Consider the following 18,161-nt stretch of genomic DNA (forward strand, 5'->3'; position numbering starts at 1 on the left):
AGCAGATCTTAGTATCTAAAAAACACCAGAATACTGTATTAAGTCTGGCCCATAGTCATCTATTTGGGGGTAGAGAAGATCCTGGCACGAGTCCTGCGACGATTCTTCTGGCCCGGAGTACATGAAGAAGTGCGGAGGTACTGTGCGTCCTGCCCAGAGTGTCAGCTGCACAGTATCCATCCCCACTTGAGGCACCTTTAATACCCCTTCCCATCATAGAGGTCCTTTTCGAGCGAATAGCCATGGACCTAGTGGGACCCCTGGAGAAGACAGCCCATTGCAGCAGTCTTAGTCAGGCTGTTCTGTTTTTTGTGTTTACTGCATGCTGTGAAGTTCTGATCTTACGGCTGTCTCCATAGGTTTCCATGGATAAGGAACTTTCAATTAAATACTTAAGAGAACAGATGGAGAATGACTGTGGATCTTCTTCCCCAGCCAAATCTAAGTCTAGACTCGTAATCTGTGGTGTTTCCAGTTCCCACAGGGATGGGCACAACAACAACTATTGAATAAAAATCTCCACACTTTTTAATTGAATTGTCCTTTGTGACCGGGTCCGGCCAGATGGCTACAGGAGAGTGATTTTTTTGTTGTTGTTTTATAATTTGTAATTGAATTCAACAAGTAAGGCCACAGATTAGGGTATCCGATCATTACACAAGCAAGGTGAGTTAAACCACATTCCATGCTTTACAGTAAGTTCTGGGCTGTGCTGGAAGTTAAAGACCCTGACTGAAGTACAGTACCAGTTTAAATAAGGAGGGAAGCTCCACATATTTAATATTGGCCCAAATTTAGTTCTGTAAGCACTTTCTGTATTAGATCAGCGGAGGAAATAGATCAGTCCAACAAGAAGGAGTGGTCCAAGGGTGGAAAAGAATCAAGCTGATGGATGAAAGGTCAAGATGTCATTTTGTGCACTGCCACAGTGATGCTGTCATGCTTCTGGAGCATGATGTTCCCATTATCTGACTCCAGACACACAACAGGAACATCAGGATCTGAAGTTAGTTTGGCTGCCAACTGGGATTTGATAGAAGAGAGAGGAGAGTGATAGAAGGCAGACATATTAGCCCCAGGTTAAGTAGGTCCCTTTTCCCTGGGTAAGGTAATAGGGCAGGTTCCAGAACAATCAGGAACTTTCTGGAAATAAGTAAAGCGGACAGGCTGATTAGAACAACTGCAGCCAATCAAGAAGCTGCCAGAATCAGTTACGACAGGCAGGTTAATCAGGGCACCTGGATTTAAAAAGATCACTTCAGTTTGTGGTGTGCGTGCGAGAAGCTGGGAGCAAGAGGCGCAAGAAGCTGAGAGTGAGAAGGCGTACTACTGGAAGGCTGAGAAGTACAAGAATTATCAGACATCAGGAGGAAGGTCCTGTGGTGAGAATAAAGAAGGTGTTGGGAGGAGGCCATGGGGAAGTAGCCCAGGGAGTTGTAGCTGTCACACAGCTGTTACTGGAGCCACTGTAGACAGGTGCAATCCACAGGGCTCTGGGCTGGAAACCAGAGTAGAGGACGGGCCTGGGTTCCCCCCATCCCTCCATCCCCCTGCTTGATATCAGAGGAGTTGAACTGGACTGTGGGTTCCACCAGAGGGGAAGGTCTCTGGCCTGTTCCCCGATCCACTAGGTGGATCAGCAGAGACTGCAGTGATTGTTTTTCTTCCTTCCCTCCTGCTGGCCAGTGATGAGGCTAACTGAGTGAACGGCAGATTTGAACCATGAAAGTGGCCAAACTGAGGGCTGCAGTGAACCTCTGAGGCGGGAAAATCCACCAATAAACACAGGAGCCACCAAGGCAGAGGAGGAACTTTGTCATACCTTTTTATATATAATGCCCAGAACTCTGTCAGGCACTCTACAGAAATGCACAAAAAGTCATTTTTGTGCCTTTCCATGTAAAGATAACAACATAACAAAGGGAGACAAAGAAAAAGGTGGCAGGTAGGGGTCATGGGGATAAGGCTTACAAATGTAACATGAGTTTTCTTTTGAGGGTTCCACATTTACCTTTATTTTGGGTTTGTAGAGGTCTTCCTGTCTCTATGTGGTGTGGGAGGGATATTTAAAATGAGGTGGCAGTGAGTGGGGAAAGGGCAGATGAAAGGAAGTAAGAAAGGGAAATAGAGACCGAGGGAGAAGTAGAAAGTTGGGACAGGGAGAGGGAGACCAAAGGGTTGGAAAGAGAAGTTGATGTTGGAAATAGGATTGTAGGAATTGCCATACTGTGTCAGACCAGTAGTCCATCTAGACCAGCATCTGATTTGTGACAGTGGCCAGAACAAGATACTTCAGAGGAAGGGGTAAGAAACTCCATAGTGAACAGTTATGGGTTAACTGGTTTAAACAAGCAGTGTTTATGTCTTCGGTCCTGAGCATGAGGGTTTGTATCCTTTCTGGTATTTAATTCTATTAATGTAAATCTAGTATCCTTATTATCTGTACAATCATTTTTTGAATCCTATTGAATGCTTGGCCTCTGATATCTTGTGGGGGTGAGGCCCACAGATTGTTCTCTTATCAGTTTTAAATAAGTCATTCAATTTAATTTAACATCCTCTTCTTCTATTATGAAAGAGAGTAAATAGAATAGAAATAGGGAGAGCGTGATGGAGAGGAGCATGGTGGGCAGGGAGGTTGAGGTTTGCTTCAGGAGTAGAATAACTTGGACTAGGGTAGGTTGGGACGCTAATTGTGTTACAGTAGCATCCAGAGGCCTTAATTGTGCTGGGAGCTATAAAAGACATTACCCCAAAATGTCTACAAACTAATTAATTAAAGGCAAGAGGCAGCAGGTTTGTGGGAATTGGGTGAGGCAAGGATAATCGAAACAACAATGCATGTTATGTAGACGAATAATGTGCACAGTTTGGAACAGAGAGCTGTTCATCTGTAAAGTGATCATAGATCTGTTTGTAAAAGTCTGATGTCAGGAAGCTGGCGTGGGTGTGAAAGTCTATTGTTGCTGGTGGAGGAAAAGGAGATACAGCCTTTTAGGCCAATCCAGAATGTCTCCTGCTGGTGCTGAGCCCCAACATGAGCAATGTAAGAGGCGAAGCTGCTGAGCTAATATTTTAACAATGGCTCCCTTGTAGATTTGGAGGGGAGTGTGGTGAACCAGGACCATAACTCTCAACCATCCAATCTACCAGTGTGCAATACAAGCAATAGAAATGTGTAATAGACTGTTAAACATGAGGCACCTGTATTTTGTTATGCGTTGTGCTATTATAGATTATAATGGATTTTTAACAATAAATTCAGTTTTAAAGGAAGCTTTCTCACTGTGTGAATTAAATAAACTTAAATAAAAAGAGAGCTGGAAAAATCAGATGCCATCATTCGTAAGGACTCTTCATATGGACTGTAAACTGGATTTGAACTCTGGACCTTCAGAATCCTAGCACAGACCTCTAATTCTTGAGTTATCCTCAGATTTGTCACCTTGGGTTTGTAAGGCAGTATGACTGAGACTTGTTTGCTCTGTTAGAGACCCAAGTCCTGTTCTGAGCTCTGTCTGAAGCGACCTTCTACATTTCCACAGGTAACTTATTTGTAAAATCAGTGTTGTTGGGGAGGCCTGATACTGAGGTAGGAGTATAGGCCTAATAGAGAGAAATATAAACAATAATGAGTAGAAGAGATGAGTTTTGAATTTGTGGTCCTGGCTTCCAGCCTGATGCACTTTTCTCTCGCCAAAAGCCTGTGTGTCTGTGCCAGTCGGCAAACATGCTGTGGAAGAGGCAGGCTAATTCTGCTAAGGTGTGGAACTATGGCTATTAGCCAGAATGGGCAGCGGTGGTGTCCCTAGCCTCCATTTTCCAGAAGCTGGCAATGGGCAACAGTGGATGGATCACTTGATGATTGCCTATTCTGTTCATTCCCTCTGAAGCACCTGGCATTAATCACTGTCAGAAGACAGGATATTGGGCTAGATGGTCCTTTGGTTTGACCCAGTATGGCCGGTCTTACATTCTTATCTTCTAATGACTAGGAAAATCTGGTACACTTGATAATGACCTATTCCCCAGATAGAGCTGTTCTGGCTTCTCTGTGGAAGGGGAGATCTGAGAGGCTGAGGATAATATAGTAGCACACTTATTAGCGTATTGTAAAATGTAATTTAAGTGCTTTAAGCAATAGGATGTTACCATTACTTCCCTTGGTTGCACTGTCTAGATTTCATTTTGAGGAGTGTGTGTGTGTCTGTCTGTCTCTCTCCTTTACTTCCATCTATGTACTCCTTTTAGGGATCCTTCAGATACCCAGGATCTTATGTGCTCTTAGTCCTCACGACTAATTCAGCAAAATCAGAACCATGGAATGAGTATTCGGTGCTAGATTTTCAAAAAGTGGCATCCATTTTGGGGTTGTAATTTTGTGGCCACTGTTAGTTGAGGTACAAATTAAGTGCTTGAATATCTGAATGATTTAAATTTCTCCTGAAGTTATTTGCACCTGAGAGAGTTATTTGCACAGTGAGATTCCATGAGGTTTGGAATGAAAATCATGTACTCTGTGTCCAATTTGTTTTTTGTACTTTGAGTCTTAAGTGAGAATGATCACAAAGGAAGAGAAGTGCCTTAATTCCTTTAATTAGTCTGCTGTTGCTTAAGCCTCACATGGAACAGGTCAAAGTGTCTCCATTGCAGCCCATCTTTGTTTAGAAAGACTGGTAAGTATAATCTTGACAGTCTGCACACCCCAGAATAAAGCAGACTAACTAATAGCAGCATTAAATCTGAATACTGCAACTTCCTGCACAAGTATGACTGTCCTGCTGATTTGAACAGTTTTATTGGCCACAAATGATAGGATATCTGTTGCTTAATTCTCTGGTAGGAAGTGTGGTTAGTTTAGAGTCTCATGGATTTTGTCCAAGGCTTTTATTACACATTTGGTCTTTTAGCGTGTGTGGCTTAGTTATTTTATAGGTTCACTGTGTTCTTAAAATACTTGCTATTTTGTTTTTGCATAGCAGCGCCACTTGCAGATATTGTCACATTATCAATATAGTTCTAATGTGAATCTTAAATTTATTTTGTACAATGCCTTTAAAATACTGAGGCTCACCAAACCAAATTGCACTTTGTTTTAAATAAAATTCTCTTAAAAGCAACAACTTAATGTAGGATTATGTGTTAAAAGCCCCACATAGGAGGTTTAAGAGAGCCTGCAACACATAACTGATTTCTGAATTTGTCTTTGTTTTCAGGTCCCACAAAATAATAGATTGTTGGCCCCCTTTTCCAAGTGATGCCCCAGCATTCCTTATGTTGGTGATGTCACAACTTCTACAGCACTGTGCTGGAGCATGGAGCCAGCCTGTAGAAGGTCAGGTTTTGCGCGCACACACACACAAATTTTAAAAAATTTAACCGTTTACAGCTTTGGGGATTTAAAATAGTAAAATGAAAAGCTGCATCATGTCATATGAGAAGACTACTCGATCCTCTTAGGCTAGCTATAAGATCCACTAAGGTTCCTTTTTGGCGCTGATGTCAACATGGTACAGGTATCATTTGGCATGGGAGTCAGCAATCTGTGATCTAATAAGTGAGGAAAATGTTTGAAATCAGTGTTGAGTGGCCCTCTTACTTCTGGTGTTTGGGACAGTTAGCATATTAACCTCACAATTAGTTGATTTTAAAAAAAATCTTTCAGATTATGTTTAGGATTTTTAATATAGTTATTTTTATTTTATTTCGGTAGCATCCAAAGGTCCCAATCAGGATCATAATTTGAATGTATCAGGTACTTTAAAAATACATAGAAATAGAGAGTCGCTGCCTTGAAGAGATACAGTCTGAATATAGAAGACCAACAAAGAATGGAGGAAAGAAATGCAAAGTATACTTTTAGCCTGAGTTTTTCAAAGGAGTATAAGAATGCTAGGGACCAAACTCCCACTAGTTGAACTTCATTTAGGTCCCTTTTGAAAATATCTAGAATGTGACTGTGCTAGAATTTTTTTTATATGCGCACGCACACACAGAGCAATTATGTCACTGCTGGATTGCTTTTAAAGCCTAAAAACCCTTGTTGTATATTGGTGATTCGTTTACCTGTCTTATTTAAAATGTAATGTTTAAGTTCACAGTTTAGTTTGCATGAACACATTTACGATTCATATATTGGACTCTTCCATTAATAATAAAGTGAACATTGAGTAATTGGTATTTCCTACTCAAAGACATGCCAGATTTTGGTTTTCTTCAATGTTTTCTTATGGTGATACTGATGTTAATACTTTAAAACATCAACAGGTACAGTCTGATCAGTGTTGGTTTTACTTATCTCGTGAAGAACTAGGTTCAAATTACATTTATTTCTGTTATATTTGGTCTTTCTTGATGCATTATAAATTAAACTTATTAAACTAGTTTCCAGATTTTGAACTGTACAACTTTATAAAACATTGTGGAAAACATAATGTGCTTGTCACAACTTTGGTTTTGATCTGTTTTTCTCTTTTCCATTTGGAAGAGCCTAAACCTTCACTTGATATAGAGAAATCGAACTGTGAACAACAAAAGAAATTCTCCACTCCAAGAGAGGAGAAATATGTGTTTAATAGCTGACAGGAGTATCTAATTAAGGAGCTGTTTTATATTATTGCAGTGCTCCGATTAAGATTGAGAAGGCACTTGTGCTCTGAACATGCAGTTACCTATAACTTTTTAAAAACATTTACCTTTGGCAGTTGAAAATTCTTATGCTTTCTTTCAATCCAGAGGCTAAGTATTTTAAGTTTGAAAAATGTCTTTTGCCAAGTTATGATTGGTCAAGAATGGAACTGTTTAAAAAATTGTTCAGATTATTGTTGGGCTTTGAAAAATAAAAATGGTGCTAGTTTTTAAAAAGTGGTTTTGAATTAGTTCTTAATGCAAGTCCCTTGTTTGAAGAAATTATATTGTAATTTGTTACACACTTTTATTATGTGTGGCCATATGAAGTTTTAATTTACTGTCTTTTTTATTTTAAGTTAATATTAAAATCTGATGACTAATATATGCCATCAGTGACAGTTGAGTTTTAGGGCCTGTCTACACTTGAAACACTACAATGGCACAACTATAGCTGTGCTGCTGTAACACTTCAGAGTCGACATTATCTACGTCAAAGGGAAGAGTTCTCCCATCAGCATAGGTAGTCCATCTCCCCAACAGGCAGTAGCTAGGTTGAGGGAAGAATTCTTCTATTGACCTAGCTCTGTCTACACTGGGGTTAGGTCGACTTAATTACCGCCACTCAGGGTGTGGATTTTTCACACCGCTCAGTGACATAGCTTGGTCGACCTAATATTTTAGTGTAACGCAGGCCACGCTATGGTAAGAGAGGTTACTGGATGTTATCATCCAACAGATTGGTATATCTTCTGAATAGTTTGAATCCTTTTACTCAGGATGAGAACCATTCAGCACCACTTCTCAGCAAGAATGATCTTTTATTTAAAAATGTCACTGTCACAGTTATTGTCAATATTTTTAAAGCTAGTGGCATAATAAACTAATGACATGGCAGTTGTTAAAGTGCATCCATAAGTGAATGAATAATTACGAGTTGTGATAGATTTCAACTGAAAGGGTAAGAGTTGGTTGCTTGAAAGCAGTTGCCTTACTTGACTTAATATGTCTTATCACTTCTTTCTTGGTTCTTAGTTTGGGTTTCGTTAAAGTGTAATTTGTAAATGTTCAGTTGTTGCCGTTTTACGGGTTCCAGTGTAGTCATGTGCACTGTGACACCAAGATAAAAGTGGATAGTGATGGTGTCGGCTAAGTGTATATGAAATCATATTCATAGCTAATATTTATTCATATCACTAGAAATAATTAAATCTTTTCTAGTTATGTGTGGGAGGGGACACCTAATACATTTTATTTATAGTCTTTTCTTATGCCTCGTCCACAGGAAAAATATGCATGCGCTTGTAAACGAGAGAGCATTAAAATTGTGACACCTGATTGGGTACTAGATTCTATATCTGCTAAAGCTAAAAAAGAAGAGATCTCCTATCATCCACGTCTAATTATATATGAGGAGGAAGAGGAGGAGGAAGACGCAGAAAATGAAGAACAAGATTCTCAAAATGAAGCTAGTACTGATGAAAAATTATCAAGTCCAGCATCCTCTCGAGAAGGATCACCTTTGGGTGACCAGGCATTTTCACCAAAATCTATTAGTGCTGAGAAAACAAAAGGGGAATTGATGTTTGATGATTCCTCAGATTCCTCTCCTGAAAAGCAAGAAAGGAATTTGAACTGGACACCAGCTGAAGTCCCACAGACAGCTGCAGCAAAGCGCAGGTTGCCTCAAGGCAAGGATTCTGGGTTAATTAATTTATGTGCCAATGTCCCACCAGTACCAGGCAATATTTTGCCTCCGGAAATCAGAGGTAATATTATGGCTTCCGTTCAAGGTACCCAAGGCTCTGAACGACCAGAAATGATGACCACGTGGAGTCCAGCAGTGCGGACATTAAGAAACATTACTAATAGTGCTGATATTCAGCAGATTAATAGACCATCAAATGTAGCACATGTAAGTGTTGGATTTTTAATTTACAAAATATTGGGCTAACATTTTAAAGAACTTTTGTTTCCTTTCAAAATCCTCAAAATATGAGAAGGGGAGTAAAATATTCCCAGGTTACATAGAGATTACATACAGCTAGATTAAACTTTGCCCCAGTAGTAAACCTATTCATTAGTATTTTAGCTTTACAAAAGGAAAAATTTCTGGACTGGTGGAATATAGTGATATTACAAAAATCAGGATTTAACTCCAGCATTTGATACCAAGATTCATATTAGGCGCTTTCAGTGTTGGCAGGAGCACAAAGTGATTCACAGTCTTCAAGCTAGTTACCCTGTTAATTAAACCAAACTTTGTGTCCTTCAATACTTTTATTCAGTGCAATAAATTGCCATGTTCTATACTCAGAAAATTTTAAAGTTGATGGCTCTCTCAAAGAGCTGCAATTTGATTCATATTGTGCATTTTCAGTGTTTGGTACTACTGAGTAATGTTAAATTGCTATGCAATGTAGTCAAGGTACAGTTGCAAAAGTCCTAATTTGTAAGTTCTATCTCCAGTGCAATCCACATTGTTTTGGTGTAAAATAGTTATGGTTAATCTAGTTCTTCTAGAAAAGAATATGAAATGAGTGATTATGCATTGAAATAAACACACTACTAGATTTCAGTGAATGCATGTTGAAAGGATCGAAGTGGGGAAAGGCAAGGTACTGGTGACTTTATTTGACTCTTATAGACAGTGCATTTTATTCAGATAATTGTACTTGAATATGCAACAGTTGGACCAGGGTAAAACTTTCAAAAGTGCCTAAGGGTATGTCTACACTTCAGTGTAAGCCCAGGATTAGTGGAACTCAAGTAAGCAGACCTGGGTTTGTTAACCTAGGGCCTGAGCATCTATGCTTATTTGTAACTCTGGTTCCAAAACTAGGGCTCTAGAGGCTACGCTGCATTATACAGGACTGAGTCCAATCATCCATATCCCAGACTTCTTAGTGCCCTCCCAAAATGTGGCCGCTCTAGCCCTTTGCTCATGGTGCAGTGTGGGAAAACTTGACTGTCCACCAAACTTGACTATCTAGAGCACAAAGAAAGTCAGCCCATGCGATCATGGGATTCTTTTGGTAGTCTTCCAGAGTACAAGGCCGGTGGAGCTGCATCTAAACTACAAAGTGATAGGGCTTGAACCTGGATCCCAGTTTGACTTGGGCTCGAACTCTCCCACCCCCCAATGGGGTCCTGGGACTCTGGGTCTCACCTTTTGGGTTAGCACAATTTATGTGTGGACAGATGGGTGCTTTGGCTTGAGCCTGAGTTTGAACCCTGGGCTTGCATTGCAGGGTAGACATACCCCAAGTGACATACGAAGCCACATCCCATATTCAGAAATGACTGAGTCACTCAGGAACCTAGATCACATTGAAAGCTTCCGTGTGCCTAAGTCAATTTAGAAAATGGGACTAGGGCTCGTAGGTCACTTTGGTACTTCTGAGAGTTTTGCCCCACATCTTGAAATATAACCTTTGTTTGCTGTGTGTCCTGCAGACTATGGGACCTTTTGGATTCTGTGCTTGGATGAGGTGGGAATCAATATACAGATCTCCTTGCATACTGGGATCCTTCCAAAGCTATCCTCTCTGTGTGTGCTTATTATTATGTAATGTTTATATTATAGTCTCTAGAGGCCTCCGTGAGGTCAGGATCCATTGGTGCGAAGTGCTGCACAAACATAGACCACCTAACAGTCACTACCCCAAGGAGCTTACAGTTTAAAAGATATAATAAGTGGATAAGAGAAACAAATGAGAAGGGATTGAGGAACAAATATAATTTTAATGTATGATAAATCCTACCCCAGTGGTTCTCGGTCTTTCCAGACTACCATACCCCTGAAGCCCAAGCCCCGCTGTGTGGGGCTGAAGTCCGAGCCCTGCAGTCTTGGGCTGAAACATGTAACTTAGCTTTGTGGGGCCCCCTGTGGTGTGGGGCTGCAGGTAGTTGCCCTGCTTGCCACTCCCTAATGCCAGCCCTGCACTTGCCACCAGTTCAAACCTGTCCCGCAACCCTCAGGGGGGTCGCAGCCCCCTCAGGTTGAGAAACACTGATTTAGATGAGTTGATATACCCCCTGGAAGACCTCTGCGTACCCCCAGGGATACTGGTACCCCTGATTGAGGACCGCTGTCCTAGCCCCATCTTCTCCTTTTAAGATGGAATCAGAAGAGGCCTACAATGTCTGACAGCCTTTCCATTGGTGGGCAAAGCAGTGCATACCATATAGCATTGCCTACGCACTATCAGACAAAATGAAAAATGGAATGACGTGCTAAATTCTCAATTGTTTTTATTTGCAAAGGTAAATTAGACCTATATATAATATTTAAAGATACATGAGATGCACACACAAAGTTGCAGTCCTAAGTTTTTGTGCATGCTTAACTGTTGATTGCTTGAGTAAATCAGACACGCGTGTGTAGATCACTAGGTGTCTCCTTGGCTTTCTGCTTTTGCCAATACCTGGCTTTCAATTGCACATGCATACACAACAATGCATGTGCAAGCAGATCTTTTTAATAATTTGGCCTTTGAAGTCACTAAGCAACTATTTTAAAACAGATATTTTTTCCCTCTTTTGTAGTAGTAGAACAACCAAATATAACTAATGTGAATTTCACTTAAGCTTTAATTTTAATCTCTTTGTCTGTCTATGTCAAATTTTAACTGACGTTGCTGATGTGTGTTTCACAACTGGGACCAGTTATGCAGCCCTTATGCAAAAACTACCATTGATATTAATGGGGATCTTGTGTAAGACAGGAGGATCAGACCTTTAAGATTTTCTGTGTTTTTCTGTTTGATTTGAAACGGAAAATCTAATGCTGGCTGTGCTTTTAATTTCCCTTCCACTAGAATTCTTGTTTTCCCTCTTCCCGCTGAATCCTGTACAATCTCAGAGATTTTTTAAAAAAGCATTTATAATAAAATTTACTGTAGTAAAGACTTTGTGCAGGAGGTCATCTCAAAAGGATTTGCTTCTAGAAGGAAGGATGGTTCTGTGCCTAAGACACCAACCTGGGGCTCGGGAGATTTAGGTTCAGTGCTTGGTTCTGGCACAAGCTTCCCATGCATCCGTGAGACAATTATTTAATTCCTCTATGTTTCAGTTTTCCATCCGTAAAATGGGGTAATTGTGTTTTTGTATCTAACAGGCAATTTGGGATGACAAAATTAATTAATTTAATTCATTATCTGTTGATATGTTCAGAATCTGAAAGTGATAGGCCCACATAACTGTCTCTTATGGGCAGCTCTGCACTGCCTGCTGATCAGTCCTGACACCAAATGAAGTACCGGCCCTGAGTAGTGGCATCTCTTTTAATAAGGGATGTTTTCTTTTGGCTTGTGGGGTACTGTGATGGTTGCTGGCCTTCATAAACTGTGCTGCATTGACTAAGATGGCTGGCGCCATCACAGAAGGAATTTCTGTCTACAATTGTATGGGAAGACTGAAGTCACAGAAGCTCCAAAAGTGAAAATGTATTAAACAAAAATGAAAGTGGGCTTCCTGACCTTCCTTTTTTTTTTTTTTTTTTTTTTTTTTGACACAATATCTGATTTTTTCAGATGCTAAAGAACTAAATAAGAAAGCCGGGGGGGACAGGATAGTTTATCATCTTATTTTGCCATCTTTAAATACAATTTATTTTAGTCTTTTTTAATCAGTAAATTCAGATTTTATATGTGAAGTAGTCCAGTAAACCAGTTTTGATTGTTTCAGTATAACTTCTAGATTCCTCTTCATGAATATTTCATGTTTTGAAAGACTTTTATGAAATTTGTAGATTAGTAGTTCATGGAGACTACTGTATCTTTCTGTGGCTTTTTGAAGTTGATTGATTATTAATGTTAAAGTATCTGCTGTTTTAGTACACATTTTGGTATTATTGACAGTTTGCATAGTTTTTCTGTTATCTAGTACCTTTTTTTAACAAAATTAAATATATATGGTATCTGAGCTTCTGTTAAGTGTGAGGCAATCTTTCTTAATTGTGAATTGCAAAGTAAAAAATGAAAATTAAGCCCCAGAAGTATATGACTGTTGCCATTAACATAGACAGACTAAGTTTAAAAAGGAATCCCCCCCCCCATATTTTAGCAACTTTTAAACTTTTTTGTAAAGAACATATCAGAATAGATAGTTTCATAACATCACAACTTCCTTTGACTGCATTGCGACTGCTTGCGTTTGTGCTGTTACAGCATGATCCATTTTGGGATGCCTGCAAAAAGTCTTACCATGTGTGCCATGTAGATTTTTGGAGGGGAAAAAGGTGGCCTACGCTGAATTCCCCTTCCCAAACAACCTAGACATTTGGGACTTTCAGCACAGATTTTTGGAGTTATTTCAACTTTCATGTTTTCTTTACAGTTTAGTTATTCCATTTATAGTGCAATTATTCCTTTAAATATGCTCTTTCCATTTTTGAATGCTCTAATAGTGATGATGTAATAACGCATATAAATGAAGGATTTTGTTTACTTTGAAAGGTATGTAAAACATAGGCATATTGATTTTTTTTAAAAGCTAAATATTTTTCAAATTTGTTATTTATATTTTTATATCTTAAAGGTCACAACGTTAATCTTTGTTTTCTAGATCTTGCAATCCCTTTCAGCACCTACAAAAAGTTTAGAACAACAAGTAAATCATAGCCAACAGGGACATACAAACGCCGTGTTGTTTAGCCAAGTGAAATTAACTCCAGAAACACATTTATTACAACAACAACAACATCAAACACAGCAGCAACAGCACCACCCTCTTTTACACCTTCAACCTCAACAACTTATGCAGTTGCAGCAACAGCAACAGCCACAGATTCCTCAACAATCTTTCCCACCGCAACAGTCTCATCAGTTTTCACAACAGCAACAGCAAGTCCATCAGCAACACCAGTTTGCACAGCAGCTGCAGTTTCCACAGCAACAGCTACATCCTCAGCAACAACTTCACCGTCCTCAGCAACAGCTGCAATTCCAACAGCAGCATGCCTTGCAACAGCAGTTGCATCAGTTACAACAACAACAGTTGCAGCAGCAACAGTTGCAGCAAATACAGCAGCAGAACATTCAACAGCAACAGCTACAGCAGCAACAGCAGCAAATTCAGCAACAGCAGTTGCAGCAGCAGCATTTACAGCGATTACATCAGCAACATCAACAGCAGCAAATGCAAACTCAAGCACCGCAACATTTGACTCAAACATCTCAGCCACCACAACATCAGGTGCCCGCCCAGCAACTGCAACATCACCAGCAGCAACAGCAGCCACAGCTGCAACATCAGCTGTTTGGACATGATCCAGCCATAGAGAGTTAGTAATGATTGATTTATAATCCTGAAAGTGATGGCCAATCATATGAAATGTTTGTTGGGTTGAAATTTTGGTCTTGATCAAAAATGTAATATACTATCACCACATAATAACTAGAGACTATCCAGTACTCGATGAAAGGTGAAAGCATTGAGATATTTTTATCTTCTGGTTTGTTTGTTTTTCACCACTACCATCTAAATGCATATATTGTTCTGTGACTACCGTGTTAGTCCATGGGTACTGTACATATAAAAGCAAAACACAGTTTTATTTTTTGAGAGGCAGGGAGGGAAATTTTCAAAAAGAAAGAGGTTGAGGAAGAATATTCAAAAGGCTTGGGAAACTAGATGGCTCATGAGAGAAATTGATACTCTATTACCATTCACTTCTAGATTTCTGTTTCAGCTCCTGCCCGTCTTGGTATCAGCTGAAAAGTTTTTCCATCTGACTGGTGGTGATTTATGTGAAATGAATAGCATATAATTCTTGGTTGACCTAGTTTTCATTTCACATTGGGGGAGAATACACTTCTTGAGCTGTATTGTCGATAAGCAGGACTTCAGTGTCTGGGGTGTCCAATTCTAGAACCTTTGAGCATTAAATTCTTTAAAAAGAAAGAAAATTCAAATTGCATTTATTCCATAGCTGATAGTGGGAAATTTTAATATAACAAATGTGGTCTGAAATGGTAGCCTCCAGACTGCTTTAGTTTACAATTTGCTATTCTTTCATCTGCAAACTGTTCTAGTTCCAGAAGAATATTTCCTGTTGGGCTGTGTTTTTGCAATTGCTGATTATCCAGAACAGATGTCTGACAAACAGCTGTTAGCAACCTGGAAACGGGTAAGATTCCAATTTATTCAAAAGAACGAAATTAATGTAATGTGATTGATAAGTATAATCATTATAATGCAAAGATTGCAAGTATTGTGGTTTTAAAAACATTACAGACTTTGTTACACATTCCAGATGTTTTGTTATATAATTTGACATAAACAGTAATATTAAACTACAGAGTTAACCAGACAAAACAGGAATAGAAAATGCTACATATGCAATATGGCTCAGTTAACATGCTATTGGCAGAACAGTTTAGCATTTTCTGGCAAGTTGTGCACACATAACTTCAGCAGTTAAATGGTCCTAAGTAGGCTGTGAAGCACACATCTGGTGGAGGTGAATGAGATGGGAGAGTGATGTATTTTCACCTTTGCTGATGAATAAATATTGGCAAAACCTAACCCTGTTCTTTTCTAATTGAGAGGAGGCTAATCTTCTCGGAGCTTCTGCTGAACAGGTTGGTAGACAAAATTACCAAGATCATCCACGTAGAATTTTGCATAATAAAATACAGTTACAGTGAATGTTCTGTACGGACTTTTGTTTTACTATCCAGGCTGAATGCATATTTTTAAGTTAATTTATAGCTAAGCCCTGCTCAGTTTTCTAAAGAGTACTATAGTTATTACATATTTGTTTTTCTAATACTTCTAAAGATGAGAATGCATCTTTTGTGTTCAGCGAAAAAGTGTGAACTATAGTTTTTCTTCCCTTTCATTCAATACTAATAATTCTTCGAGTGCTTGCTCATGTCCATTCCATATTAGTGTGTGCTCGCCACATGCACCGGTGTTGGCAGTTTTTCCTTCCGTGGTATCAGTAGGGGACCAGCTCTGGCACCATCTGGAATGGTATGCACATGCTGCGGTATAAGGGACGCTGCCAGCTCCCCTCGCCCTCAGTTCCTTCTTGCCACCAGTGACGGTTCTGTAACGTCTGCTGCTTTGGCTAGCTTTTTTCATTTCGTTCAGTGTTTCAAACTTTTCTTGTAAAATAGTTTAATAGTTAAGTTCCCATACTGTGTTAGTGTTAGAATGATTTACTTGGTTAGTCCTGAGTGGGAGTTTAGTCTAGATTCGGTCCACAGGTTTTAAGTCCTGCCATCACTGCAAGAAACCAGTGCCCATCAGTGATCTGCTAATCGTTGTTTAAAGTGTCTCAGCAAGTCGCGTATGAGTGCAAGTCCTTCAAACCTCCAACTAAAAGAAGAGAGACATCCGTCTCAAAGTGCTCCTATGGAGTCGGCTCTAACTCTGGCACTAGAGCAGTCGAGGTCTGACTCTGCCCTCACCACAGTGTTGGTGCAGAGCCCCCACCGACGCCATCGATGGACCAGCGCTAATCCCCCTCCCCAGCAAAAGAAGACCGGGAGAGGAAGATCTCCTTCATCCCACAAGGGGAAGGAGAGGGTAGGAGGGGAGCCAAGGCCCGAGGAGGGCAACTCAATACCTCCTACCAGGAGTTGGGCCCTAGCGCAGGTTGAGCGGTCCAGCCCACCCAACCCATGCCTTCGTCAGTTAGAGGTCCTCTCGATGCCCGAGGCCCTGCAGTCAGCACAGGATCATAGAATATCATAGAATATCAGGGTTGGAAGGGACCCCAGAAGGTCATCTAGTCCAACCCCCTGCTCAAAGCAGGACCAAGTCCCAGTTAAATCATCCCAGCTAGGGCTTTGTCAAGCCTGACCTTAAAAACCTCTAAGGAAGGAGATTCTACCACCTCCCTAGGTAACGCATTCCAGTGTTTCACCACCCTCTTAGTGAAAAAGTTTTTCCTAATATCCAATCTAAACCTCCCCCATTGCAACTTGAGACCATTACTCCTCGTTCTGTCATCTGCTACCATTGAGAACAGTCTAGAGCCATCCTCTTTGAAACCCCCTTTCAGGTAGTTGAAAGCAGCTATCAAATCCCCCCTCATTCTTCTCTTCTCCAGACTAAACAATCCCAGCTCCCTCAGCCTCCCTCATAAGTCATGTGCTCTAGACCCCTAATCATTTTCGTTGCCCTTCGTTGTACTCTTTCCAATTTATCCACATCCTTCCTGTAGTGTGGGGCCCAAAACTGGACACAGTACTCCAGATGAGGCCTCACCAGTGTCGAATAGAGGGGAACGATCACGTCCCTCGATCTGCTCGCTATGCCCCTACTTATACAACCCAAAATGCCATTGGCCTTCTTGGCAACAAGGGCACACTGCTGACTCATATCCAGCTTCTCGTCCACTGTCACCCCTAGGTCCTTTTCCGCAGAACTGCTGCCGAGCCATTCGGTCCCTAGTCTGTAGCGGTGCATTGGATTCTTCCATCCTAAGTGCAGGACCCTGCATTTATCCTTATTGAACCTCATTAGATTTCTTTTGGCCCAATCCTCCAATTTGTCTAGGTCCTTCTGTATCCTATCCCTCCCCTCCAGCGTATCTACCACTCCTCCCAGTTTAGTATCATCCGCAAATTTGCTGAGAGTGCAATCCACACCATCCTCCAGATCATTTATGAAGATATTGAACAAAACGGGCCCCAGGACCGACCCCTGGGGCACTCCACTTGACACCGGCTGCCAACTAGACATGGAGCCATTGATCACTACCCGTTGAGCCCGACAATCTAGCCAGCTTTCTACCCACCTTATAGTGCATTCATCCAGCCCATACTTCCTTAACTTGCTGACAAGAATGCTGTGGGAGACCGTGTCAAAAGCTTTGCTAAAGTCAAGAAACAATACTCCACTGCTTTCCCTTCATCCACAGAACCAGTAATCTCATCATAAAAGGCGATTAGATTAGTCAGGCATGACCTTCCCTTGGTGAATCCATGCTGACTGTTCCTGATCACTTTCCTCTCCTCTAAGTGCTTCAGGATTGATTCTTTGAGGACCTGCTCCATGATTTTTCCAGGGACTGAGGTGAGGCTGACCGGCCTGTAGTTCCCAGGATCCTCCTTCTTCCCTTTTTTAAAGATGGGCACTACATTAGCCTTTTTCCAGTCATCCGGGACTTCCCCCGTTCGCCACGAGTTTTCAAAGATAATGGCCAAGGGCTCTGCAATCACAGCCGCCAATTCCTTCAGCACTCTCGGATGCAATTCGTCCGGCCCCATGGACTTGTGCACGTCCAGCTTTTCTAAATAGTCCCTAACCACCTCTATCTCTACAGAGGGCTGGCCATCTCTTCCCCATTTTGTGTTGCCCAGCACAGCAGTCTGGGAGCTGACCTTGTTAGTGAAAACAGAGGCAAAAAAAAGCATTGAGTACATTAGCTTTTTCCACATCCTCTGTCACTAGCTTGCCTCCCTCATTCAGTAAGGGGCCCACACTTTCCTTGGCTTTCTTCTTGTTGCCAACATACCTGAAGAAACCCTTCTTGTTACTCTTGACATCTCTTGCTAGCTGCAGCTCCAGGTGCGATT

General features: G+C 40.9%; 1 protein-coding gene across 5 annotated transcripts in view; it reads left to right on the plus strand.

Annotated features, from left to right (window-relative positions):
• PAXIP1 (PAX interacting protein 1) overlaps positions 1-18,161 on the plus strand; it is a 93,593-nt gene that overhangs the window by 28,020 nt on the left and 47,412 nt on the right. For 3 of the 5 annotated variants that reach the window (XR_005291213.2, XM_043509654.1, XM_038390989.2), the window contains exons 6-8: positions 7,913-8,542; positions 13,195-13,912; positions 14,664-14,758. Coding sequence is in view for 4 of the 5 variants with exons in the window: in XM_043509654.1 (XP_043365589.1) it covers positions 7,913-8,542; positions 13,195-13,912; positions 14,664-14,758 (1,443 nt within the window). In the remaining variant the exon portion in view is untranslated. The remainder of the gene's footprint in view (positions 1-7,912; positions 8,543-13,194; positions 13,913-14,663; positions 14,759-18,161) is intronic. The other 2 variants (XM_043509653.1, XM_038390991.2) reach the window with 2 other exon arrangements.

The sequence above is a fragment of the Dermochelys coriacea genome, chromosome 2, assembly GCF_009764565.3.
Source record: "Dermochelys coriacea isolate rDerCor1 chromosome 2, rDerCor1.pri.v4, whole genome shotgun sequence".
Classification (NCBI taxonomy): domain Eukaryota; kingdom Metazoa; phylum Chordata; order Testudines; family Dermochelyidae; genus Dermochelys; species Dermochelys coriacea.